This window comes from Crocodylus siamensis, chromosome 5 (genome assembly GCF_052110815.1).
Source record: "Crocodylus siamensis isolate JL-2025a chromosome 5, ASM5211081v1, whole genome shotgun sequence".
NCBI lineage: Eukaryota > Metazoa > Chordata > Crocodylia > Crocodylidae > Crocodylus > Crocodylus siamensis.
Genome location: NC_143399.1, coordinates 39,190,193 through 39,216,935, shown reverse-complemented (window position 1 = coordinate 39,216,935; position 26,743 = coordinate 39,190,193). Strand labels below are relative to the sequence as shown.

Below are 26,743 nucleotides of genomic sequence, written 5' to 3'. Positions count from 1 at the left end.
GTCACCATGGGATACAACAGTTACCTCACCCCATGACTTCTAACATCAGAATTCTGTGAGATCACAAGGGGTCTTAAAGGGACATGAGCAGCAGCTATAGAGTTGAAATGGCCGGTGCGGGTGCCCCACTCCCCTCTCAGAGCTGGGATGGAACCCAGGCATCTGGTGTGAATTCATAGCATGGCCCCTGCAGGACTGGTGTCATCCTGGTGTGGGCTGGCTCCAGTAGGGGTTCAGACTGGTAAGGAGAGCTGCGTTTGGGCTGGGAGGAGCTAAGGCAGCAGTGCTGGAGAGGAGCAGGTGCTGGGTGAGCAATTGGCAGAGGTCACATCACTGGGATGGGCAGTACATGGCTCTGGGCATGGATGTGGCAGGGGGGGCAGAGCCAGGCCAGATGCAGCCTGCAGGGCAGGGGTTTTGCAACCAAGGGGTTTTAGCTACACTCCTGGAGCTGCAGGGAGGGAAAAGAGGAAGCAAAACCGGTGTAAAATACTGGGGGGCTGGGGGAAACCCAGGCCCATCCTCAAGTCTAACCCATCTTGCCACCCTTCCAGGGCTGGGAGAGAACACAGGCATCCTAACTCCCAGGCCCCTGTTCTAACCACTGAACCCCATTCCCCTCCCACAGCTGAGAGAGAACTCAGGCAATCTAACTCCAAGCCCCGCCCACCCAGCAGCTGCCTAGGCAGCCCCCTAACCCCCATTAGTGTTCCTCCACCCCGGAACTGCAGGCCCCATCCCTCCAATCCCCAGCCAAAATCCTGGCAGCTTCCCACCAATCAGCGAACGAAGCCCTCAATACCCTCCGGCCTATCAGATGACGGGAGAATGGGAGGTGCCAATAGGGATGGAGAAGAGGCGGGACTACTAGCTGAGCGACAGGCAGGCGATTGAATGAATTGCGCGGGAAGGCGGAACCTGGCCATGAGGGACCATTGCGGCCCGCTACGAGGGGGGGGGTCTAATGTAGATGGACTGTCCGGCCAGCCAATGGCGTGAACGTATAGTGACTGATCTCCCTAATACCCAACAGCAACGAGAAAGAGGCGGGGCTCGCCTGAACTTATGAGTGTCCCTTCAATGCCCCGCCAGGCGACCAATGGGCTAAACCCGTGGGCTGTCACTCGGAAAGTCCAACCAATAAGTATTGACGTAGGGCGGGGCTAATGAGAAGCGGTCAATGAGAAAACACATAGGGCGGGACTCCCTTTGAGTAACGGCACCCCCTACCACTGAGAGCGGAATCCGTGGTGGGCAGAACCAATGGTCTGGGGAAGGGGGGTGGGTCGGGCGTGGAGCGACAGGGAGGCTCCCCAATAGAAGGTGGGCGAGGGGGCGGAGTGGCATGGGCAGCGGCCAATGGTGGCAGCGCGGGGGTGCGGGCGGGGCCGGGACGCATCCGGACCGGGGAGCGGGTCGCTGGGCCGGGCCGGTCGGGGCCGCCGCCGCGATGCCGGCCGTGTCCAAGGGCGACGGGATGCGCGGCCTGGCCGTCTTCATCTCCGACATCCGCAATTGTGAGCTGGCCCCGCCCCCTGTCCCGCGCTGGCCCTGCGGATCCGGGCTGGGCCCCGCCGCCCCTCTCCCTCCTCCCCCTGCCCCTTGGGACGGGAAGTGGCTCTTGGCGGCGTCTGTCTAGCTTTGGTGTGTGCGTGATGTGCGCGTGTGGTGTGGTATGTGTCCGTGTAGTGTGAGTGTGTGTGGGGAGGGGGGTTGGTCTTCCTTGGCTCCCTACGCCAGGCCGTTATTTCCGGCTGTCCCCACTCGACCCCCTCCCTTGCCCCCCAGAGCTCTCTCTTCCTGCCCCTGCAGGGTTGTTCACCAGGTCTCTGCCCTCCCCACCACAATCCATGCCCTGAGGTGGCCCCTGGATTGGTCCCATGCTCCCTTCACAGTTCCGGGCTGAGCCCCCTTGGAAAATTTCCCCTCCCTTCCTTGCATCCCTTCCCCACTCCCACAAGACTGGTGCTGGCAGCCAGCAGTGGGCAGGTCCCCAGCTTAGCCCAGCTGCAGTGGGGTGCCCCCCATATGCACTCCTCCCCCTCTCCCCCCCCACCGCCCATTGGGACAGGAAGTGGCTCTTGGCTGTGTCTGTCCAGCAGCTGGTGCGTGGGGGGGTGTCCCTCACAGAGGAGGGACCTTGGCTAGTTCCTCCAGACTGTTATTTTTCTAGGCTGTCCCTACCCAATCCTCTCCCTCTTCCCAGCTCCAAGGATAAGGGCAGTCCCAGCTCTTTGCCCAAAGCCCCTTTCTGGAGCAGGGCCCAGGGTCGTCCCCACAGGCAGGCTGAGCACCCAGGGGCTGGAGCTGGACACAGCAGGGGTGTGAGGGACGTGCCCAAGTCTCCCTGTTCCCTGCATCCCCAGATCCAGACCTGCTTTCTCCCATCACCTCCCTCAGGACAGAGCCCCTCTGGCCTGCTCCTCCCAATCTCTGCATGACCCCCTGGCAGGGCAGGGCTGGGGACCCTTTTCCCATCCGCTCTTCCTGTGCCAAGGGGACAAGGCTTTGGATGTTTACAGCAAAGAGGTCTCTGTTGAGCTGGAATAGTTTGAAAGCTGGGAGGAAGTGCTAGGAGAGTCACGAATAAACAGCTCGTCCCTGCACCCATCCCAGAGCTGGCTGCATTTTAGTGCTGGGATGAGGGATTCCTGTATAACTGGCCCCCCAGTGTGTGCCTCCCCAGAGCTGGCTGCATCTCAGTTTCAGGCGAGGGTTCCCTGTATAATCAGTTCCCCATGTGCCCCACCCCAGAGCTGGCCGCATTTTAGTACTAGGCAAGGGATCCTTCTATAACCAGCCCTCCAGTGTGCCCCTTCCAAGCTGGCTGCATTTTAGTACTGGCTGAGAGGCTCTTATATAAACCAGTCCCAGGGTTTCTCTTTGGTCTTCCCTAGGAAAGACCTGGAGGAGGTGGGGAAGGAAAGGAGCTGATGGGGCCAGCTGGCAACTGCCTTCTGGGTGGAGGGGAAGGGAGGAAGCAGGGGAATGTCGGGGCTGTAGGGAAGGAATTGGCTGCGATCAAGAGAAGGAGAAGATGCTAGGACTTTGGGCTGTGTCAGCCGGGCCTTTGGGGGTGGGGATGAGGCAGGGGCCTTTTCCCTTGAGGAAGTCCCAGCCCTGATCTGGCCCTAGGACCAGGGATAAGGGGAATGGGTCTGTGGTCTGCTCCATCCCCACTGAGCACATTTGTTCTTGCTGCTCCCATTGCAGGTAAAAGCAAAGAGGCTGAGATCAAGAGGATCAACAAGGAACTGGCCAACATCCGTTCCAAGTTCAAGGGTGAGTGTAGGTCCTGTCTAGAGGGGCTGTGGCTGGGTGGTTCAATGTGCTTGTGAGCAGCACCCCCCACAAACACATGGAAGGCTGTCAGATGGGGAGGGATGAACTCGGCCTTCCTTCCCATCCAGTCCCCTTGGATCATTCCCTGTCCTGCTTCCCCCACACAGAAGACACCCCCACCCCCAGTCTTCCTGTTCCCTGCATCCCTAGATCCAGACCTGCTTCCTGTATCTGAATCCATCCCCCAGAACAGAATTCACACCTGATCTCCCCCTGCTTCCCCACCCCGTCCCCATCTCCAACAGTTCTGGTGACCCCCTCCTCTCCCTTCTCCTCTCTTCTCTCTTGCCAGGGGACAAGGCCCTGGATGGCTACAGCAAAAAGAAATATGTCTGCAAGCTGCTTTTCATCTTCCTGCTTGGGCATGACATTGACTTTGGGCACATGGAGGCTGTCAACCTGCTCAGCTCAAACAAGTACACCGAGAAGCAGATTGTGAGTGGGGGGGCTGGGTACTGTGTGGTGGGTTGGGGGAAGCATGGGAGAGCTGGGCATTGAGGGCTGTGGGGCAGGATGGAGGAGTTGGGTACTGGGCACCATGGGGAGGGATTGGGGAGCTGGACTCTGGACACTGGAGTGGGGTGTGAAAGGGCTGGGCATTGTGTGGTGGGATGAGGGAGCTGGTCACTGGATGTTGTGGGGTGAAATGGGCAAGCTGGGCACTGTGGGGCAGGATGGAGATGGGTGCTAGGCAGTGTTGCGGGACTGGGTTCTGAAGTATGGGTAGGGGGCAGGGCATTGAGGAGGTTGGGTTGGTGGGGCTGGGTACTGAGCACCTTGGACAGAACAGGTGTCTGGCCTGAGGGCTGGGCACAGAGTGGGGCTGCAGGAGGGGAGCCTGCATTTAGGGCAGCCTCCTGCTGCAGCCCCTGTGGGGAAAGGGCAGTGGGGTGTATAGCAGGAGTGGGATGGGAAGGTGGGGGCAGCAGGAGGAATAGGGTTGAAGTAGAACTGGGGACCCAGAAGGGAAGCAGAGATGTGGCTGGAGCTGGGTCATGATGCCGTGGTTGGAGATGGGCTGTGGAGCTGATGTCTCGGTAGGGTTGGGGGGTGCCACTGGGCTCTGGCTTCCATGGGGCAGGGGCTGAGCCCAGCCTGCCCCTCCCTTTCCCATCCCCCTTGTTAAGCCACTCCTGGCCCCTCCCCAGGGATACCTGTTCATCTCCGTGCTGGTGAACTCCAACAGTGAGCTGATCCGGCTCATTAACAACGCTATCAAGAATGACCTGGCAAGCCGCAACCCCACCTTCATGTGCCTGGCACTGCACTGCATTGCCAACGTAGGCAGCCGCGAGATGGCAGAGGCCTTCGCCTCTGAGATCCCCCGCATCTTGGTGGCTGGGTAAGCAGAGCTCCAGGTGGCTGGGACAGGAGAGGAGGTGGGGGAGTAGGGAGGCCCCACGCCTGCTCTGCTAACTAGGCCTATCTGCCCCCTCACTCAGCGACACTATGGACAGTGTGAAGCAGAGTGCTGCCCTCTGCCTCCTGCGCCTCTACAAGACCTCACCTGACCTGGTGCCGATGGGCGAATGGACCTCCCGCGTGGTGCACCTGCTGAACGACCAACACATGGTATGTCCCCTCCCCTCGGCCCTCTGAATGACCAGCATATGGTACATCCTATCCCTGCACCCCCATTAATGATTAGCACATGTTATATCCCACCCCATCCCCCCATTAATGACTACATGGTACATCCTATCCCTGCTCCCCCATGAGTGACCCGCACATGGTACAAATCACCTCTGCCTCCCCTGGGAATGAGCAACATGTGGTACGTCCTAATCACTTCCCCCATCGCCAAAATGACCTGCCTGTGGTATGTCTCACCCTTGCCATCCTTGTTCTGCCCCACCATCTTGTAAATTACGAGCACATGATATATTTTACCCCTGTCCGTCCCCCCCGCAAGAGTAAAGGTCCTGCCTCTAGTAATGAATGCCACATGGTATAGCACATTCCTGCTCCCCTCCTACATGGTTGTCACATAGTACATCCCAGTTCTCCCCCTGAACAACCAGTACATGGTATGCAGGTATGTGATTTATTCTTTGCGCAACTGCCGAAGAACCAGCATGTGGCATATCCACCCCTCCACCTCACCGCCCCCCCAATAACCTTCATGTGGTACATTCCATACTTGCCTTTGTGAATGACCAGGTTTCACCCCACCACCCTGTATATAACTAGCACTAATGTGTTCTCCCTCCCCCCACCACCCATAGTGAACAGAGTATTCCTCAGGGGTGGGCAAAATACATCCTGCAGGCTAGATCTGGCCACAGAAGGATTTTTTTTAGCCCATGACAGATCCCTTGGTCCTGCTTAGTCCAGGCATGGAAGGCAGCCCAGGCCAGGACACCTGAGAGCGGTAGACACACCCACCAAGAGAGCAGAGACAGCTGTTAGCTTCTGAGCCAGAGTCCCAGCACCAAAGGGGCCACTCCCAGCCACCATCAGAGGAAGCATCAGTGCCTGTCATGGGCCGTATTGCAGGACCCAGTGTCAGGTGTCTTGGGACAGGAGCCCAACAGCAACCAGTTGCATTCATTGAATTGCTGCTCCTGATTAACTGTACTATACAGCATCTCCAGTGTGATCCCCATTGTTTGTTTGTCTCCCACCTGGCACTTGCCACTTGAAGTGCCCCACACAGCCCTACCCAGCCCACACTTTCCCTGTCCACAGCCCAGGCCCTCTGCTGCTTCCCACCTCGGCAGTGGCCCCACCACATCCTAAACTGCAACCCATTGCCAAGCTCCCACTTTCACTCCCTTTGTTGCCACCTCTGGCTTCTTCCAGCAGTGCCCAGGGATGCAAATGATGTCCACTTAGGTCTCTCTCCTAATGCCGTTTGGGCTGGGCTAATGCTCGGCTCAATGCAGCATGGGGAGTTAGCATCCACAGAAAGAGCTGAGCCCCCACTGGGACTGCAGAGCTAGTGGGAGCCCTTGCATTTTGCTGGCTCTGGGTGCCTTCAGCTCCCTGTCAGCCATGAAGCTGATGGGACCCTACCAATGACTGGGCAGTATGCGTTGAGGGCTAGAGGTTGTACAGACAGGACAGAGTAAGGAAGAAAGGGCGGGTGGGGTTTCTCTCTACGTTAAGGAGCATTATACATATTTCCCAGTCAAAATGGGATCGGAGGAGGAGAAAGTTGAGGCATTGTGGGTTAGAATACATGGAGGTCGAGGGGAAAGGGACTTGGTTTTGGGGGTCTGCTACATCAAGAGGAAGAGCTAGATTTGGAATTCTTGAGGCAACTCTCAGAGGCTGTACAGTCTAGGGACGTGGTTGTCATGGAGGACCTAAACTACCCTAACATCTGCTGGGAGGAGCAATCAGCCAACCGTTCATGTAGGTTCTTAACCTGCATACAGGACCTTCACCTAATGCAGGAGGTATACAGTCCCACTAGGGAGAATGCCCTGCTGGACTTGGTGTTGGCTACAGGGGATGACCTGATAAGGGAGCTGCAGATTCGTGGTCACCTTGGGGACAGTGACCACCATTCAACAGAAATTACCGTACGGCATAGAGTAGGTAAGATAACTAGTAGGGTAGAAGTGCTTGACTTTAGGAAGGCCAAGTGTGCTCAAGAGTTTAGTCAATGATGCGCTGCAGGATAGGAATATTGAAGAGATGGGAGTCCAGGAAGGCTGGTCATTCCTGAAGGAAGCAATCCTTTGGGCACAAAGGGAGACAATGCCATTGCAAGGAAAAGGGGGAAAAAAGGGCTAAAAAACTTACGTGGCTAAACAGAGAAATCCAGGGGAATCTAAGGGCAAAAAAAGGCATATAGGCGATAGAAGCAGGGAGAAGCTACCAAGGCGGAGTATACTTACTTGGCCCATACTTGCAAGGAGGCAGTTAGAAAGTCCGAAGCAACTACAGAGCTAAGGCTAGCAGCACATATTAAAAACAACAAAACATCTTTTTTTAAATATGTGGGGAGTAAAAAGAAGGCACAGGGCAGCATAGGACCCTTACTGAATAAGCAGGAGCCATTAATGACAGATAGGGGAGGACAAGGCTGAGTTCTTCAATGAGTTTTTTGCCTCTGTTCTTGAACAAGGGTTAAGATAAGTCTCCTAATGGGTTCTTAGTTGGGCATCAGAGGGACACTAGCCTACCAACTGTTGACACTGACTTGGTGCAGAGTCTTTTGGATGGACTGGATGTGTTTAAGTCAGGAGGGCCGGATGAGCTTCATTCGAGGGTACTGGAGGAACTGGCCGGTGTCATAGCAGAATCGCTGGTACGACTGTTCAAGCACTCAGGTCAGGTCCTGGAGGACTGGAAAAGGGCCAATGTGGTCCCCTTTTCAGGAAGCGGGGGAAGGAAGATCTGAGTAATTATAGGCCAGTCAGTCTCACCTCCATCCTTGGAAAAGTCTTTGAAAAGATTATTAAAGATCATATTTGTGCAAGTCCAGCAGGAAAAATAATGCAGCAGGGCAACCAGCATGGATTAGTAGCAGGCAGATCATGCCTGCCTAATCTGGTTTCATTTTATGACCAGGTTACAAAATGTTTAAATGCAGGAATAGAGGTGGATGTCATTTTCTTAGATTTTTAGGAAGGCCTTCAATACCATATCTCATCCCATTTTTATGAATAAATTAAGAGGCTGCAACTTAGAAGCTTACACAGTCCGGTGGGTGGCAAATTGGCTTGGTGGTTGTACTCAGTGTGTGTGTTAGTAAATGGGTTGGTATCGACCTGGAAGGATGTGGGTAGTGGGGTCCCTCAGGGCTCGGTCCTTGGACCCGTACTCTTCAGTGTCTTCATCAGTGACTTGGATGTGGGTGTAAAGTGTATCCTGTTAAAGTTTGCGGATGATACTAAATTGTGCAGGGAAGTGAACACTCCAGAGGGTAGGGAGCCATTGCAGGCAGATATTAAAACAGGTTGGATAGGTGGGCAGAACGCGACAGGATGCAGTACAACAAATACAAATGCAGAGTGCTGCACCTAGGGTGCAAAAATATCCAGCACACCTGCTGGCTGGGGAATGACCCTCTCAGCAGCACAGAAGCAGAGAGGGACATCAGAGTCATAGTGGACTTCAAAATGAACATGAATCGACAGTGTGATGAAATCATCAGCAAAGTGAACTGCACTTTGTCATGCATCAGCAGATGCATGACAAATAGAGCCAAGGAGGTGATACTTCCCTTCTGTGTGGCATTGGTCAGACCACTGTTGGAGTACTGTGTCTAGTTCTGGGTGCCGTACCTTATGAAGGATGTGGATAATCTCGAGAGGGTTCAGAGGAGAGCCACTCATATTGTTAAGGGTTTACAGGCCAAGCCCTATGGGGAGAGACTAAGGGACCTGGACCTCTTCAGCCTCTGCAAGAGAAGGCTGAGAGGTGATCTTGTGGCCACCTACAAGTTCATTAGGGGGCACAGCAAGGAACCGAAGATGCTCTGTTCACCATGGCACCTGTTGGGGTAACAGGGAGCAATCATCACAAATTGACAGAAGCAGATTTAGGCTAGACTTCAGGAAAAGCTTCTTCCCAGTAAGGGTGGCCAAAACTTGGAATGGGCTTCCAAGGGAGGTGGCGTTCTCCCCTACCTTGGTCTTTAAGAGAAGGCTGGATAGGCATCTGGCTGGGGTCATCTGCCCAGGGCAGGGAGTCAGACTTGATAATCTGTTGAGGTCCCTTCCGACCCTACCATCTATGAAGTTGTTGCTTACTGTTTGGGTTCTGTGGGCCACAGCTATTTAGCTGGGAATCCCAGCCACTCGCTCCCCACCCATCCATGATCTCATCCCAGCTAAGCGTGGAGCAGAGCCACGATCTGCTGTCCACACACCCCTGCTAGGGTCTACAGCTAAGTGGTGGCAGCCCATGGAACCCAAACAGTAACTGGCGACTGAGATCTACGTGGCCAGGCTGACGGGATCAGCCCCTTAGGGAGTTTTTGTGAGCTGTTGTTGGGCAGGAGAGGGGAGGGGTCATCTGGCTCGTGACAGCTGAGCAAAGCTCCATATGTGGCCTGTGGGCCTGAAGAATTTCCCATTCCTAGTGTAGATCCTGCTTCCCTTTTATGAATGAGCCCCACCTAGCCTATCCCACTCCCTCCCTTCACAGCTAGTACAAATGTAAAACTTTTTAAAGAAAATATTAAAATCATAGTAATTGCGTGGCTTGGCAGTTAGAAGGCAATACAGGACCTTGCTCATAGTAGCTATGTAGGGACATAGTGGATGTATGTTAGCGCAGTCTGAGTCATATCATTAGTCATGCGAGCTGTGTTAGCTTAGGGTAGAATGCACCCGTCTTCTTCCCTTCAGAGACCAGCATGTGGTATAGTCTACTCCTTTCCTTTCCCACCCCCCAATAACAAGCACATGGTAGGTCCTGGGGTGCCTGACACTTCTTTGGATGGTATGTTCTACCTGCACGGCCCCGAAGTCCAGACATGGCATGTTCCACTAGCCCTCTCCTCTGGACCATGGCATGTCTCATGTCCTGCACATGGCCCATTGTTCAGCTCCTCTCTCCCCCCGCATACTAAGGACATGGTTCATCCCACCATTCCCCACTCACTTCCTATTTGCCCCCACCTGTCTAGTACACAGTCAGTTCCATTGCCCCTTTACCCCCAGGTGGCACTTGGTACATTTGCATTGCTTGCCACCCCCCTGATGACCAGAAGTTTATCATCCTGCCCTGCCCTCCCTGCATATCTGACAATTCACCCCTTCTCCTGCAGGGGGTGGTCACAGCTGCTGTCAGCCTCATTACCTGCCTTTGCAAGAAGAACCCTGATGATTTCAAGACCTGCGTCTCCCTGGCTGTGTCCAGGCTGAGCCGGGTGAGAGGGGCTGGACACCTGGGTTCAGTCCCAGCTCTGGGAGGGGAGTAGAGGTGTAGTAGATGAAGGATGGATTATAAGCCAAAATACTTAGGTTCTGGGGTTGGTGGGTTAGAGCAAAGGGTCTGGGAGCTTGGACACCTGGGTTCTATCCTAGTCCTTGGGGTGGCAGTGTCTAGTGCTGTGGTGATACGCCGTTCTGGAATGTGAACCAAAGTCCACCAAGTAGAGCTATAAGCCCTGCTTTGTGATGAGGGCCACTAAAGACATATTACTGAAAATTTGGCACAACTGAAACACAAAATGGGGACAGGAATGAGGGTCATAGGTTTAAAATGAGTGCACCAAGGAGGGGACACTGAGTAGTGCACACTGGACAGTGCCTACTGGCCCTCAAGCAAGGCCAAGTGAAGCTCTGCCTAGAGACATAAACAGATGAGGGACAGAAAAACAGCTCTGCAGTCCCTGGCGGTTCCCTTGGTCAGAGCCTCCTTCCTGGTTAGGTATATTGCCAGCTTGGCTAGGGCCAGGAGGAGGTTGACCTGGGAGGTCTCGGGACTTTGTGAGGCCACAGGTAGGGAGTGTGTAAATGAAAAGGTATGGAGAGTCATGCAGCTAGAACCTCAGTATGAGATTTTAGAGGAGGTGGTGCAGGGCCTGGAGTCTGGTGCACTACAGGTAGTTGTATGCCAGGGTCTCCCTCTGCTTGCAGAAGGGGCAGGTGTTGGGGGAGTCCATGAAGTGTGCCAGGTACACGCCTATGGTGATGGCTATGTGAAGGAACCAACAGCTGAGGTCCCTGGTGGCTCACAGGATCAGGAAGAAGTATAGGCTTGTCTGTCAGGAACCCTCATCCTTGCCAAGTGTGTCCCTGCCACTTGGTGTCCAGACAGGACATGAGGGCGGGATGGTGGAGGGTGCAGACCACAAGCATGTAGCTGGTGGCAGTGGGCTGTATGGAAGTGGAACAGCTTGGTATCCCCCAGCTTGCTGAGATGGTGTGGTGGGGAGTGCCATGGTGTAACACTTGGGTTCTGTCCTAGTCCTTGGGGTGGGAGTGTATAGCACAGGGATGTCACAAGTAGCATAGTTAGCTTCTGTTTATGGCATGTGGCAGGTTGTGGGGGGAAAGCAGGGAACACAGAGGCAGATAGGATAGGGAGTAGAAAGCAGAGCAGCCACATGGGCAGGGAGCACAAGTATGGGGCTGTCTTGTAGCTCACCTGCCAAACTGGTTGCCCCCTTACTGCTGTAGGGGTGGGAGGATTGAGTGAGTTAGGCCTGGGAGCCAGGACTCTTTGGTTAGTCTCAGATTTGGGAGGTGTGGAGGTCAGCCTGGTGTGGGGATTGGCAGGCACAGGTACTCATTGCTGTCCCCACACAGATTGTTTCCTCAGCCTCCACGGACCTGCAAGATTACACCTACTATTTTGTGCCGGCCCCATGGCTCTCAGTGAAGCTCTTGCGCCTCCTGCAGTGCTACCCGCCACCAGGTAATGGAAGGCAGGGGCTGTTTCCCTTCCTGGGCTGGGGACCAGGAGCCAGGACACCTGGGTTTTTGCTCAGCTCTGGGAGGGGGTGGGGGTTTGGTGGGTTATATATAGCAGGCAGGAGGGGGTTGGAAGCAGGACTCCTGGCTTGTGCTGTGGCCTGTGCCCCTCGCCCTGGCTCTGCCACGCCTCATGCTCTGTGCCCCCAGAGGACGCGGCAGTGAAGGGGCGCCTGGTTGAGTGCCTGGAGACAGTCCTCAACAAGGCCCAGGAGCCACCAAAGTCCAAGAAGGTTCAGCATTCCAATGCCAAGAATGCCATCCTCTTTGAGGCCATCAGCCTCATCATCCACTATGACAGGTGAGGCCTGCTGATCCAGCCTGACTAGCCCTGCTGGCTCCCCTCATTCCCAACCCACAGCCCCCTGCCCACCTCCAGCCCTGCCAGTGCCCCTCACTCCTGACCTGCAGCCCCCTGCTCCCCTCCATGGGCTTTCTCCTTCAGCCCCTCACTTCCAAACAGCAACCTCCTACCAGCCCTAAGCTGTCCCCCAGCCCTGCTGGTGCTCCTCACTCCTGATCTGCAGCCCCCTGTCCAGTCCTACCAGTGCCCCTCACTCACAGTCCACAGGCCCCTGCCCCCCAGTCCACTTGGTGCTTCCTTCTGGCCCTGCCAGTGCTCCACACTTCTCTGCAGCCTCCCATCTATCCAGCCCTGGGTTCTACCCTAACTCTCCTTGGTAGCATGGGTGCAGAACCTCCTGGTGCCCCACAGCCCTTAGCTCCCCGCAGCACTGCTAGTGTCCCCTGGCTCCTGATCTGCAGCCTCTGCCCACCCAGTCCTGGGTTTCCCTGTGAGTCCTGATGGCATCCCTCACTCCCAACCTGTAGCCCCCTGCCCTCAAGCCCTACAGGTGCTCCTCACTCCCAGCTCATAGCCCTGTGCCCCCCACAGCCCTGCCAGCATCCCTCACTCCTGGCCTTCGGGCTACTAACCCTAATGTCTTCCTCCAGTGAACCCAATCTGCTGGTTCGGGCTTGTAACCAGCTGGGCCAGTTCCTCCAGCACCGAGAGACCAACCTACGGTACCTGGCTCTGGAGAGCATGTGCACCCTTGCCAGCTCCGAATTCTCCCATGAGGCCGTCAAGACCCACATTGAGACAGTTATCAATGCCCTCAAGGTGAGGGGGGTGGGGCCTCTGAGGGGGCAAGGCCTGTGACAGAAGGGTCCAGTGGGCAGGGGCATGCTCTGGATGGAAAAGCGGGGGAGCAGCCTAAGCAGGGAGGAGTATATCCTGCTGGAAGAGGCAGGGTCTGGATAGGGAGGAGTTTGGGTGGTTTTGGCCCTGTGTGTTCTGGGAGACGGCGGAGTTTGTAGAAGGAGGATGTGACCAAAAAAGAGGAGTTTGATGGGAGGGAGTGGTGAAGAAAGAAAAGGGCTTGATGTTAGGGCAGGGGGAGGAGCTTGGATGAGTGGGTATAGCTTAGAAAGGGAAGTGGCTGGGAAGGAGCCTGTTGGATGTGTGTGCGTGGGCAGATGTAGGATTTTGAAAAGGGGAGTGCAGATTATGTGACACATCATCACATATAACACAATACACATTTTTCTGCAGTTAAAGAGAAACTAGAAGCTTCACTAATAGGCCGTGGGGTTAGCATTATAACACTGGGTTTAAGATGAAAGTAAAAGCAAATACAAGTGTTAGGATGTTCACTGATTGGCTAGATTATATTAAAGCTTAAAAAAAAATGACAAACTAGGCAAAAAGTCAAAACAATCTAAAGAGATTGAGTCACGAGTCTTGTAGTCATTAGAGTTAAATGTAGTCCTCTTGTTCAGAATCATAAAACCAAATCTAGCCTTCTTCAGCACCTTGACAGTGCCTCCAATGCTTCACTGTCAGCCCACTTCCACAACAGAGTTAATATGACAACACCTGAGTTAAGGCTTTTAGCTAGGGCTAAAAACAGTCTTCAGGGCTGTGAAACAGAAAAGAGACGTTACCAAAAATGGGGGACAGACAGCAGAACTGAAGGGGAAAGGATAGTTTGAACAGGGCACAAGAAGATGATTTCAGACTGAACATAAGGAAGAATTTCTTTACTGTCCAAGCCCCCAGGGTCTGGAACAGCCTGCCATCGGAGGTAGTTCAAGCACCTACACTGAACACCTTCAAGAGCAAATTGGATGCTTATCTTGCTGGGATCCTATGACCCCAGCTGACTTCCGGCCCTTTGGCCGGGGGGCTGGACTTGATGATCTTTCAAGGTCCCTTCCACCCCTAATGTCTATGAAATCTATGAAAAAGTCGAGGGATTCATTAATATCTGTGGAGTGGAGAGAGATTAGCAGGAACAAGGGAGATGATCATGAGCCATGAAGTTAATTGACTCCCTTGATGCTGCCTGACTACTGCCAGGCACTTGGTTTTAAAATTTGGATGGGACAGGAATCGAAGCAGGATGCAGCTGTACTACTGCACCCCCACAACCCCCAGTGGATCCACCCGTTTGAGTGACTTGTAGGAGGCAGGGCTTTGAGGGAGGGGGTGGCCAGAAAGAGGAAGAGCTTGGAGAAAGGGTGTGCTGGCATAGGAGGAGGAGCCTAAGAGGCATGTCCATAAAGCAGGAGGAGTTTACACTGAGTGGCATGGCCAGGGGAACCTACGAGAGCAGGATTATGGCGGGCGCTTGCCTGGTGTCCCCAGGAGGGGAGCGTAGGGAGATGGTGGGCCCCTTCCCCCCACCTCATTCTCACTGTCTGTCTTCCCCAGACGGAACGGGATGTGAGTGTGCGGCAGCGTGCAGCTGACCTGCTCTACGCCATGTGCGACCGCACCAATGCAAAGCAGATTGTATCAGAGATGCTCAGCTACCTGGAGACAGCTGACTACTCTATCCGTGAAGAGATCGTGAGTCTGCCGAGCCAGATGCCTAGATCCTTTCTTGTGGTTTGTGGGGGGCAGGGTTGGGAGCTGGGGAACCAGGATGTCTGGGTTTTCTTCTGGCTCTGGGAGAGGAGTAGGATTTGATGAATTAGAGCAGGGGGGCTGGTACCAGGACTCCTGGGTTCTCTCCCAGCTCTAGGAAAGGGATGAGGTGAGGCATGGTAGATTAGAGTCAGGGATGGGGTGTGCATGTGTAGGGGTGGTATTGGAAGATACCTGGTTGAGGTACAGTATGAGCTGGGGCTCCGTGGTGCCCCCCGCCCCCCCCCCCCCCCCCAGGTACTGAAGGTGGCAATCCTGGCGGAGAAGTATGCGGTGGACTACAGCTGGTACGTGGACACAATCCTCAACCTGATCCGCATCGCGGGTGACTATGTGAGTGAGGAGGTCTGGTACCGCGTTATCCAGATTGTCATCAACCGGGATGATGTCCAGGGCTATGCTGCCAAGACTGTCTTTGAGGTTGGCTGAGGCCATGTGTGTTTGTGGGTTAGGGGGGCAGGGAGGAAGCTGGCAGAGAAGGGCACCCCCTGGGTGGGGGTGGAGCACTGTTTGGGGCAGCCCTTTCCCTAATACCCTGCTTTACTTCCTAGAAGTCCCTCTAAGCAATTCTGACCACACCTCTCAGTGTAAGCCCCTCCCACTTTCTAGGAACACCTCTTCTCTTTAGGTTTCTCCCCATGCCTTGGCTTTGACCCGTCTGTTTTCATCAGGCACAGGGCAATTAGGGGGCAGTAATTCCCTAGCTCTGAAAGAACGTGGAGTAGATGCATGTGTTTTTCACAAGGCTGTGTTGCCTTTGGCTGTCTCCCTTGGAGGAGGTGGCTGGTCCCCTCTGGGATACCCCTCAAGCTCCCTGGTGCAGAGGATGATAAAGGGTGGAGTAGACACATGGGTTTCCCACAGGTCTGCATCTCCTCTGACTCCCTCAGTGAGGGAGGTAGTCCCTGGTCAGTGCCTCCCATGCTGCATCCTCTCCTCTGACTGCTACCCCCTCCTCTTCCCACAGGCCCTGCAGGCCCCTGCCTGCCATGAGAACATGGTGAAAGTTGGTGGCTACATCCTTGGGGAGTTCGGGAATCTCATTGCAGGGGACCCCCGCTCCAGGTATGGCTAGGAGGCACTGGGAATTCTCATGGCAAGTGATGGGCACTGGCTAGAGCCTCTCCCTCTTCCCTCAGAACCTGGAGGCAGGCCATTGAGAATACAATAAGTGCATCCTGGGACAGGCCAGTGGTCCATCTGGGGAGGGCATTGAACTGGACATGACTAGAGTGATCTCTCTCCTATTCAACATCTTCTCTGGCATCAATTGCTACTCATCTGGAGATACCAGAGGAACCATCTCCAGGCATGCTGTTCAACAGCTATTAATAGATCTCTCGTCCATTAATTTATCCAGTCCCTTGTTGAACATGGCTGTGCCCTGGGCAGGGGAGATGGGTGTGGGAGGAGGGGGAGAGGGTCTTGTTCTTGAGGGGGCAGGTGGGCACATGGGGGGAGCTGTAAGCCTGTGCCTCTGGTTTGGAGGTGATGCCCCTGTGCCTGCACCAGGGCAGGGGGCAATAGGTCTCTGCTCCTACCTTGCTTGGGGGGAGCTCTCATCATTACTAAGGGCAGTTCATGAGGGGAGTTCTTTGCCTTCCCTCATGGGATCTAGAGCCTGCAGCACTGGGGAAGGTTGTGGGGCGCTGGTGAGGGGTTCATATTGTGGTAGGGGCTGGGCTTGATCTCAGGTCTTAAGGGGCACCACATCCTGTGGCAATGAATTTCACAAGTTAACACTGCGTAAAGGAAGTACTTCCTTTTTGTTGGTTGTAAGCCTGTGTCCTGCTAATTTTGGTGGATTCCCACTTATTCTAGCATCATGGGACTCTACAAACAACAGTTCCCTGTTCACTTGGTCCACGCCCCTCATGATTGTATAGATTTTTATCATATCCTCCTCAGCCTTCTCCTTTCCAAATGGAAGATTCCTCACCTTTTTAGTTCTGTCCTGGTCCAGCAACTGCTCCATCCCTCTGATAATTTTGGTTGCCCTTCTCTGTATTTTTTCTAATTTTACTACATCCTTTGGAAAAGATGGAGAGAAAGGCAACCAAAGTGAGGGGTAGTGGGGTACGGCCACCACTGGACACCCAGAGAGCAGTGGGCACCAACTGGATAGTTTCTCCAGCTGGGGTCACCAGTACATAGAGCCACCAGGCTGGTAAAGCTCTCTCCAAAAGTCATCTAGTCCGACCTCTCCAGCATGAGGCAGGGTCAGTCCCATCCAAGTCAAGCCCTTGTCCAACCTACTCCAAACACGGTATCACTCCCCTGTTGCACAGCTATGAGGCCATTGCCCAAGGACACTGAGAGCCTCCAAACCTGCCCCAGGTACAGCAGGGGGACAGTGGTTTGCAGCGTTCTGCTGCTGTTGTGTTGTTAAGTACACTGGAGTGACCTAGGGAGGAAGGCTCTGTCCCTACTACAGAGGAAGGCAACGTTTCCCACCCCCCCTCCCCCAAGTCTGCACCAGTCAGACTGGGGTAAAACTCCTTCCTGACCCCAAATGCAGTGTTAGGCTGACCCTGAGTGGAGGGGCAAGACCCTCTAGCCAGGAACCTCCAGCTTTAAGTCTCAAGAGAAGCATTGGTACAGCCTAGTTCCAGTCTCCAGCCTTGGCTGCAGCCAACATTCAATGCCTCCAAGGAAGGCAAAACAATCCCCTGATACCTGTAGCAACAAGAAGGGGAATAATTCCTTCCTGGGCCCATGTGACCACCAGCAAAGCCTGGAGAAAAACCAGCCACCCTTCACTCTGCTCTCTAACTTGGGGAGACTCTTTAATGTGGTCCCCATTTTCAAAAAAGGGAGGAAGGAGGACACCAGGTAACTAGCCAAAGGAGGTTTTTTGTTTGTTTGTTTGTTTTTTTCACCCAGCATGTAATTAAAACATGGAACTCATTGCCACCAGATGCTGTGGAAGCTGATGGCTTATCTAGATTCAAGAAGGGATTGGACAGATTCTTGGAGAAAAGGGGCATCAGTAGCTATTAAGCATGGGAATGAGGGGCATGGCCTCTAAACCACAACTTCCTGGACCTTAAATGCCAGAGGCTGCAAGTGAGAGGAACAGTTGGAAAACCCTTGGTTGTGCCCTGTTCATTCTCCCTTTTAGTGTCTGCTCTCTGCCCGTTTACACCAGAGGCTGGGCAAGATGGACCTAGGGTCTGACCAAGTAAATGGCTGTTCTTATGTTTTTATGACAGCAAACGGGTCTGCAAATCGCACCTAACTGGACAACCTCTCTCTTAACTTGCTACAACCTCTGTGAGCTCCTTGATGCTAGCCTCTTGCATGGCATCTACTGAGAGTGAGCCCCTGGTTCTCTGGTTGTGGAGAAGGGCAGGGAACAGGATATGAGCACCCCTTAGAGTCTCAGTGCCACCTCAGGGAGTTCCCACCAGTTGTTAGTATGGGGTCGGGGAGCACAAGAAGCCCTTCCCTGGGAGGCCAGCCTCTGCACTCCTAAGCCAATGCTGATGGGGCAGAGGGTTGCAGTGCAGTGGGTAGGGGCCATGGATCTAAGCCGTGGAGGAATGGATGCAAGCAGCTGTAGCTCTGTTTGCCAGGGGGAGGGGAGGGAAAGGTGGGCTGGGCTGTGACCGCCTTGAATGCCTGTCTCAGTGTGGCATGCATTGGCTGGCCTGGGTCTTCCTTCCCTGGGGTACTTGGTCTGTTTGGCTCTTACCCACCACTCAGACAGCATCTTGCTCTGCCTTCGTCCCAGGTGAAAATCATCCCATTTCTCCCCAGCATATAACAACAGACAATGGAGGCAGGGAAACTGGAGCAAGCACTGTTATCAGAGACCTATTAGAAGCACATATTGTCAAGGGGGCAGATCTCAGCAGGGTCTGAGGAGCCCCCTGGGATCACCAGGCAATGGGAGAATCGGGAGTGAGGGGTGCTGGGTGGAGCAGGGGGCTGTGGGTCAGGAATGAAGATCATTGGCAGGGCAGCAGCTGTGGGTTTGGAGTGAGAAACACCAGCAGGGCTGGGGTGACCCAAGGGATGGGTTAAGGCTGTGGGTGTGCTGAGCTGGGCTTGGGGCCAGGTCAGGTTGCTTAGAGGAGCCCCAGTGCTGAGGGTGGCCCCCAGCTCTGACCCCCCACCTGTCTCCCTTCCCTACATGCCTGCAGCCCGCTGGTGCAGTTCAACCTGCTGCACTCCAAGTTCCACCTGTGCTCAGTGGCCACCCGTGCCCTCCTGCTCTCCACCTACATCAAGTTCATCAACCTCTTTCCTGAGACTAAGGCCACCATCCAGGAAGTGCTGCGCTCCGACAGCCAGATCCGCAATGCAGACGTGGAGCTGCAGCAGCGTGCCGTCGAGTACCTCAAGCTCAGCTCCATCGCCAGCACTGATGTCCTGGTGCGGCTCTGGGGCGTGGGGTGGGGATGGGGCTGGCCCTGGGGCAGGGAGTTGGGGGTAGGGGTGATATAGGGACTGTCTGCCTCAGTGGGCAATAGACCTTATCTCATTTTGGGGCACGAGGCATGGCTGGAGGGTGGGACAGGGTCTGTTGCCTCCAGGGGATGCCATACCAAGGGCACTTGCAGGGGCAGGAGGCAGAGATGCAGCAGGGGCCTGCCCCCTCTAGGGCCACCAGCCCTTGGATAGAGGCACTATCTGGCTCTTTGGTTGGGGAAGAGGCAGGGGCCTTTTTTTTCCCCTTCTCTCCCCTCCCCTTCCCTCTCCCCCCCTTACTGGTTCTGACATGCCTCCTGCACCTCACTCAGGCGACGGTGCTGGAGGAGATGCCCCCATTCCCTGAGCGGGAGTCATCCATCCTGGCCAAGCTGAAGAAGAAGAAGGGCCCTGGGGCAGGCAGTGAATTGGATGATGGCAAGAAAGAGCCTGGGGCAGAAATCAACGGGGGCATGGAGCCCAGTGCCAGTACCGCTGTGAGTATTGTGGGGTGTGGTGGGGCGGGGGAGGAAGGAAACTGGAAGCCAGGAGCTTCACACTAGGACACCTGGGTCCTATCCCAGCTCTAGAAGGGGGATAATTTTAGTGTGTGAGGGTGTTGGGAGCCTGGCTCTTTGGTCATTTCCCCCATTCTCTGCATCCCACCTCTGGTATTTAGGTGGGCTGGGAACCAGGACACTTAGGTTCTACAAGGAGCCAGGATATCTCTCCCTGGTGCCCCCACTGCCATGCATCCCCATAACCAGGCAGACAGGGTCACCCCCCACCTGGGATACTTCCCCCCCAACCTTGCATTATGCCCCAATGGGGCGAGTTCACCCCACCCCTCTTGTTCCCTGCAGTCCACTCCGTCGCCATCCGCTGACTTGTTGGGACTCCGGGCAGCTCCCCCTGCCAGCTCGGCAGCCCCCACCAGTGCCGGAAACCTCCTGGTGGACGTGTTCTCTGACAGCCCGGCAGCTGCCCCTGGCTTGGCCCCTGGCACCGATGAGAACTTCCTGAGGTGAGCGCTGAGCCCAGGTGACAGTCCCAGGTGGGGGTAGGACTGAGTGCCTCTTAATGCCCCCTCCCAGCTATATACCAGCCTGGTGAGAGCAAGGCAGGGCTTGGCCCACCTGTGCCCTGGGCAGGGGAGATGGGTTGGTGGGGGGCAGTAGCTGATGCATCTTATTTTGGGGGGCAGCTGGGACCATGGGAGGGGCTATAAGCCAGTGCCTCTGCTTTGGGGGTGATATCCATGTGATAGCATCTAGAAGCAGGGGGCAATAAGTCTGTGTTTCTGCCCTTGGTAGAGTGGGGGTCTCCTCATAAGGAGAGGGGTCCAAAGTGGGGATGTTTTCTGCCTGTCCTCATGTGGGCCCAGAGCCTCCAGCACTGGTGAAGGATGTGGAGCACTGGAGAGGGGCACACTGTGGTAGAGGGATGGGGAGGGCAGGGGATATGCTATGGTAGGGCCTGGGATGAGGTTGATACTGGGGCTTAGGGGGCAGCTGGTTCTCTCTAAGGGCTGTGATCTTAAGGTCATGGGGAAATGGGGACAGCTAGGGCTAACTCGGGGCGGGGGGAGCAGGGGTCTGGTCCATTCTGCCTTGGGGGGGAGGGAGAGATGCTGTGCTGCCCCATGGGGGAGGGGGGTGTCTGTGCTCACCTGCCGTCTCCTGTTTGTCTCCTCCCATCCCTGTCTGTCTGTCCCTCTGTCTGTCTTTCTCTCTTTCCTGCTGCTCTCTTGGGATTGGGTGCCTCCCTTGTCTCTTGCTCTGCTGCTGCCCTGCGATTGGATGACACAGTGACTTGGAGCCGCCCACTGAGAGTTCTGCGTCCCTATTGGTGGACGCAGCTGTGCCTGCCGAGTAAGGGGGCTCCGCCCACTGTCCCCCTGCCCCCTCCCCTTCCCTCCCCTCCACCAAGCCTCCCACTGCACCTGGGAGGGGGATGGTAGGACACCTGGGTTCTATCCCACCTCTGGAAGGGCAGAGGGGTCTAATGAGCTAGAGCAGAGGTAGCCCAGTAGTCAGGACTCCTGGGTTTCCCCCTTGGTTCTTGGAGAGGGGAGTGGGATCTGATGGGTTAGAGCAGGGAGCTTGCAGCTGGGACTCCTGGGTTCTCTCCCAGCTCTGGGTAGAGAGGGGGGGGTCTGGTAGGTCAGAGCTCAGAGCCAGGACTCCTGGGTTCTCTCCTTGCACAGGGAGAGGAAGGGAATGAGATCTAGTGGGTCAGAGTCAATGGGGTCCCATCCAAGCTGTGGGAAGGGAGTGGGGAGAGCTGAGTAGTCTAGACCAGTGGTTCCTCAACTGGTTTTGTACCAAGACCCATTTGTCAGCATTGATGGCCAGTCCTGGCCTAGTGCCTGCTGCCAGTGTGTGGGACATGGGGAGCCCCTTGCAGGCTGGAACTGCCAGCCTGTAAGGGAAAAGCCACAGTTTCCCATGTTTTTCTCCTTTAAAGGAGAATCCAATTTTAAAGTTTATTCGCGACTCTTCCATATATTCTTGCGACCCACTTTTGGGTCATGAGCCACATGTTGAGAAACAGTGTAGAGTTCAGACTAGTTGAAAGTCAGGACACCTGGGTTTTTATCCCACTAGCAGGAGGAGGATGGAGTTTGAGTGCTTTAGGGTGGGGGGAGCCCGGACGCCTGGTTTCATCTCCAGCTTCTTTCTCAGGGTGCCATGACACCCTGTGTCCCATCTCTGCCCCTGTCATGTGCTGCCTTAGCTCTGTTCATCTCTGTGTGTGTGTGTGTGTGTGTGTGTGTGTGTGTGTGTGTGTGTGTGTGTGTGTGTGTGTGTGTGTGTGTGTGTGTGTGTGTGTGTGTGTGTGTGTGTGTGTGTGTGTGTGTGTGTGTGTGTGTGTGTGTGTGTGTGTGTGTGTGTGTGTGTGTGTGTGTGTGTGTGTGTGTCCGTCTCTCTTTCTCTTTCGGGAACTAACCTGGCGCAGCCTGGCACCCTGTGACTCATCTTCTCTGCTCTCTTCCCTGCACCACCCCCTGCTGCTCCCCCTCCCTGCCATGCTCAGCGCGGGGGCCGCTGCTTCTGTCTGCGAGGACCCTGCTTTGCCTCTCTCTGAAGCTGATGAGCTGCTTAACAAGTAAGAGGGGCTGTTCCTAGATGCCTGGGTCCTGGGCAGGGCAGTGGGGTTGTAGGAACCAGCTGCTCCCACTGCAGTTTCGCTCTTGCTCCTATTCCCCTCCCCAGTGTGGGGCATTGTGCTCCCTCCCAGGTGAGGGCTACAGGGTCAGTGCTTCATGCTTGCCTACCTCTTGCTCACACGCATGCGAGCTGTCACATTCACATTGCACTTCTCTCTCTCATGCTGTTATGGGGGTATAGGGCTGGGATAATAGGAAGTTAGGATTGTGCTGCACAGAGCAGCACCCACAGAATGTGGTTATCTTAGCTGTCATTTAGGAGGGCATTGGGAGTGAGGGGGCACCAGCAGGGCTGGGAGGGGAAAGGGGGGCTGTGGATCAGGAGTGAGGGGCACTAGCAGGGCAGGGGGCTGTGGGTTGAGAGGGGTACATTTGGGGCAGGGTGGTTAGGGGGCTGTGGGTCAGGAGTAAAGGGCACCAGGAAGGTCGGGGTGGGGAGTCAGAGGGGGCGGGAGGTTAGGAGTCAGAGGGGCATAGGCAGGGCTGGGGGGGCAGGGGGCTGTGGGTCAGGAGTGAGTGGCACCAGCAGGGCTTGGGGGGGAGGTAGGGGGTCAGAGGGGGCTGTGGGTCAGGAGTGAGGGGCACCGGCAGGGGCTGTCCTGGTGCCCCCTTGCCCACCCCAGCCCCTTGCAGGTTCGTGTGCAAGAACAATGGGGTGCTGTTTGAGAACCAGCTGCTGCAGATAGGGGTGAAGTCTGAGTTCCGGCAGAACCTAGGTGAGCTGGGGAGTGGTGGGAATGGGGATGTGTAGCTTGGGGGGGTGGGGGAGAGGCTGGGGCATTGGGTGGTCCCCAGCAGGGCTGGGGAGCAGAGAAAGCTGCACCCTTGCATAGGGTTTAGGGCTGGGGGGAAGGGGGCTCAAGGGTGGGGCAAGGCTGGGGTCTCTGTGGCCTGAAGCATTCCCTCTGCTGCTGTTCCAGACCTAGTGGGGAGAATGATTGGGAGTCCTGTTGGGGTGGATTCCAAGAAGTGTGGGAGGGGGTGTAGGGATACCAGGAACTGTGGAAGGATGAGTGGGAGTCTCTTGGGGTAGGCTGGGGGGAATCCCAGGGGCTATGGAAATGTGGGGACCCTAGGGGCCAAGAGTCCTTGGGGTTGTACGAGGATGAGTGGGGGGGGGTCCCTGGGGGGGTGAGGTAATCCCAGGGGATGTTTGGGGGTGTCATCTGCAGGGGGTAAGACCACAAGGAGGCATGGAGGAGGTGGGTTTCCATAGAGTTTAGTAGCCTTAACCTACTAAACTCCTCTACTCCCTGCCTGGTGGGGGCTGGGGGTCCCTAGGGCTGTAGGAAGGGTGCAGAGGGCTCTGGGGCTGGGTGATTGGGGGTCTCTGGGGGTCTTGGAGAATCCCGGAGGGTGGGGGAGGATGACTGTGGGGTCTCGTGTGCTGTGGGGAAGTCCCAGGGGTGTGGGGGACAGTGGTCCTGGTGGGGGCTGGAGGCCTCTGGGGCTGGGGAGACTGATTGGGGATCCTGGAGGGTGCGTACTCCTCTTCACCTGCTGCCCCTGCAGGCCGGATGTACCTGTTCTACGGGAACAAAACGTCGGTCCAGTTCCAGAGCTTCACGCCCACTGTCACCTACCCTGGGGAGCTGCAGAGTCATATCCTGAGCTGGGGGCAGGGAGGCTCTGGGGACAAGGCCAGGGGGAAGTGTGTGGGTATAGCCTGCAAGGGCGGTGTCTGGGTGACAAATAGGGGTGTGGCCTGTGTGGCGGTGTCCTGTAGGGGCAGGGCCCTGGGAATGAGTAGGGGTGGGAGTTGTAGGGGCAGGGCCATGGAGAGATTGGGGTGTGGCCTGCAGGAGGGCAAGCCATTCAGAAGTGAGGAGGGGGAGTAGGGTCAGACTGTCCTTTCTGAGAGGAGGGGGCATCTGTCCCATGGGGTGGTCCATGCCCTGTGCCCCCTTCCAAAGGAGCAGGCTCTCCTGCCCAGTGGATACCCTATGCCTGGACAGTCCTTAGCGCCTTCCACAGCTCAACATCCAGACCAAGGCTGTGGACCCGCTGGTGGAGGGTGGTGCCCAGGTCCAGCAGGTGCTCAACATTGAGTGCCTCAGTGACTTCACCCTGGCACCCCTCATCAACATCAAGTTCAGGTACTGGGGGTGGGCCTTCTCAGGAAGGGCAGGAGCTAGGGGCAGGGCTTGCCTGAGGTAGGGATGCTGCTATGGCCTAGTTAAGAAAGTGGGGAAGGGCCTTCTGTAGATGTGGGGAGCAAGGGGCAAGGGTCATAAGGGGATGGAGCTTCTGGGGGAGAGGGTGAAATCAGGGCCCAAGAGGGAGGGGGGAGCAGCAGCTGCTTGGGCTGGGGGGTCCTGTGGGAGTGGGAGACTGTAGCGGTAGGGGAGTCTTCTCTGACAGTTCCCTCCCCCCCAGGTATGGGGGGACTCTGCAGAACATAACCCTGAAGCTGCCCATCACCCTGAACAAGTTCTTCCAGGCCACAGAGATGCAGTCCCAGGACTTCTTCCAGCGCTGGAAGCAGCTCAGCCTGTATGATGGGGGGCTGGGGGAGGTGGGACTGCTGGGGTAGGGGGCTGGGATGGAAGCAGGGCCTATACGTTGGGGCTAGGGGACCAGGACTGGCAGAGAGGGGTGATAGAGGAGACCCTGTAGGTGAGTCCTGGAAAGGAGGTGGTCTTAAGCCCTTGTACCTGTTGGGGGTGGCCTTGGGTCCCCTGTCTCCCAGGGGTCCTCTAAGTAGGGCAGACCCACCCTACCCTTATTTATGACAGGGGGGCAAGGACCTTCTCACCACCCCCACCCCATCTCCACAGACCCCAGCAGGAATCCCAGAAGATCTTCAAGGCAAATCACCCCATGGACCCAGAGGTCACCAAAGCCAAGGTGAGAGGGGGCTGGTGGGCCCATGTTCTTTCCCTGCTCTGAGAGGGGAGTGGAGTCTGGTGGAGGTGGAGTGGGGAGGACTGGGATAGCAGGACACCTGGGTTCTCTTCCAGTATGTGTGACCTAGGAGTCCCTCCAAGACATGCCGTTAGCTCTTTGAGGGTCCAGGTTGGGGTGAGAGTGGGGGGAGTGCCTGGGGCAGTCCCTCATTGCTACTTGGTTCTTGTCTCACAGCTGCTGGGCTTTGGCAGTGCTCTGCTGGACAAGGTAGACCCCAACCCCGACAACTTTGTAGGCGCTGGCATCATCCAGACCAAGTCCCTCCAGGTTGGCTGTCTCCTGCGGCTGGAACCAAATGCCCAGGCCCAGGTGAGCAGGGGGCAGGGCCAGACACCTGGGTTCTATCCCAGCTGTGGGAGGGCAGTGGGGTCCAGTGAGGTAGAGCAGGGGGCACTGGGAGCCAGGACACCTGGGTTCTCTCCTGGGTCTAAAAGGGGCATGAACACTTACTGGACTACAGGGGAGTGTCCAAGAGCCTAGGAGTTCTGGCTCTATGTCACTGCCAGGAGAGGAATGGGCCTGGGATCCAGGACTCCTAGGTTCTATCCCAGTCCTGGGCAGGGAAGCAAAGTGTGAGGGCGGGAGCGAGATTGCCTGGGTCCCACTATGCCATGGGAGGCAGGACCCCCCTGACATCCTCCTCACCCCCCCAGATGTACCGCCTGACTCTGCGCACCAGCAAGGAGGCCGTGTCGAGACACTTGTGCGAGCTGCTGTCAGAACAGTTCTGAGGGGTAGCTCCGGCTTGTTGTGGGGAGAGGCAGGGGCAGGGGAGAGCCCCTCTGGGCACAGAGGCACCCCTCCCCAGAGCCTGTTTTGCACCCCCACCCTGTCCTGTCGTCATGGTAACCTTTGTGTTCTCATCAGCTAGCCCAGGCCAGCACTGCTGGGGGGGGGGAGGGGGGCGACAGTGGGACCAAGGAGTAGGGCTGGGAGGGGATCAGACCATATAGAGTGGATCTTGGCAATCCCCCTTCCTCAACCAGGGACCCCCTGGGCAGTAGCCCTGGCTCCCCATAAGCAGGCTTTTGGGGGCTTGACCCCTGAAATCTGGATGCTGTGTGGCTGTCCCATCCCCCCAGGGGGAGCTTTGCTCCTAGTCCCCCTTCTCTGGGGCGAGGCCTGGCCCTCCCACCCCCAAAAAGTTTACAGTCCCCCCACCACCACCACCACCACAGCCACAGGACCCCAACAGGGATGGGGAGCCCTGGCCCAGTCTCAGGCCTTGGGCTGAAGGACTGTATGGGGCTCTGGGTGGGTCAAAGCCCCCACTCCAAACTAAAGGGAATGTGTTGTAATGGAAGTGCGGGGTGCATGAATTTGCCCTGGTCTGCTCACCCCCCACCTCCCTGGGGACCCCAGGCCTGTGGGATGACGCTAATAGGGCCCCCCCACCCCACCTAGCAGCTGGGGGAGCTGCTGCTGCCCCAGGGAGGGGGAAGAAGTGGGGGTCCCCACAGGCGCTGGCCGGGCTCCATGGTATTTGCCGTTCTAGGTGTTTTAGCGTCGCGTAGTTCCTGCGGATCAGAGCGCGTGTATCTATCTCCATGTGACTAATAAATGGGGCACCCACCAGGGCCCCCAGTACCGCCTGCCCCCCTC

General features: G+C 56.2%; 1 protein-coding gene across 4 annotated transcripts; it reads left to right on the top strand.

Annotated features, from left to right (window-relative positions):
• The first annotated feature begins 1,363 nt into the window (after nucleotides 1–1,363).
• AP2A1 (adaptor related protein complex 2 subunit alpha 1) lies at nucleotides 1,364–26,743 on the top strand. Of its 4 annotated transcripts, XM_090050308.1 has the most exons (24): nucleotides 1,364–1,517; nucleotides 3,214–3,282; nucleotides 3,635–3,777; nucleotides 4,491–4,684; nucleotides 4,785–4,914; nucleotides 10,070–10,171; nucleotides 11,556–11,664; nucleotides 11,871–12,021; nucleotides 12,675–12,843; nucleotides 14,437–14,574; nucleotides 14,890–15,072; nucleotides 15,620–15,717; nucleotides 18,798–19,029; nucleotides 19,398–19,562; nucleotides 19,929–20,089; nucleotides 20,874–20,936; nucleotides 22,102–22,173; nucleotides 22,868–22,950; nucleotides 23,747–23,837; nucleotides 24,208–24,330; nucleotides 24,611–24,727; nucleotides 25,012–25,081; nucleotides 25,316–25,450; nucleotides 25,795–26,743. In XM_090050308.1, the coding sequence occupies exons 1-24, from the start codon at nucleotides 1,451–1,453 to the stop codon at nucleotides 25,870–25,872; spliced, it is 2,943 nt and encodes a 980-aa protein (XP_089906434.1). In that variant the 5' UTR covers nucleotides 1,364–1,450; the 3' UTR covers nucleotides 25,873–26,743. The 4 variants fall into 4 exon arrangements, with proteins under 4 accessions (XP_089906434.1, XP_089906436.1, XP_089906437.1 ...); XM_090050310.1 differs by lacking the exon at nucleotides 20,874–20,936; XM_090050311.1 differs by lacking the exon at nucleotides 22,102–22,173.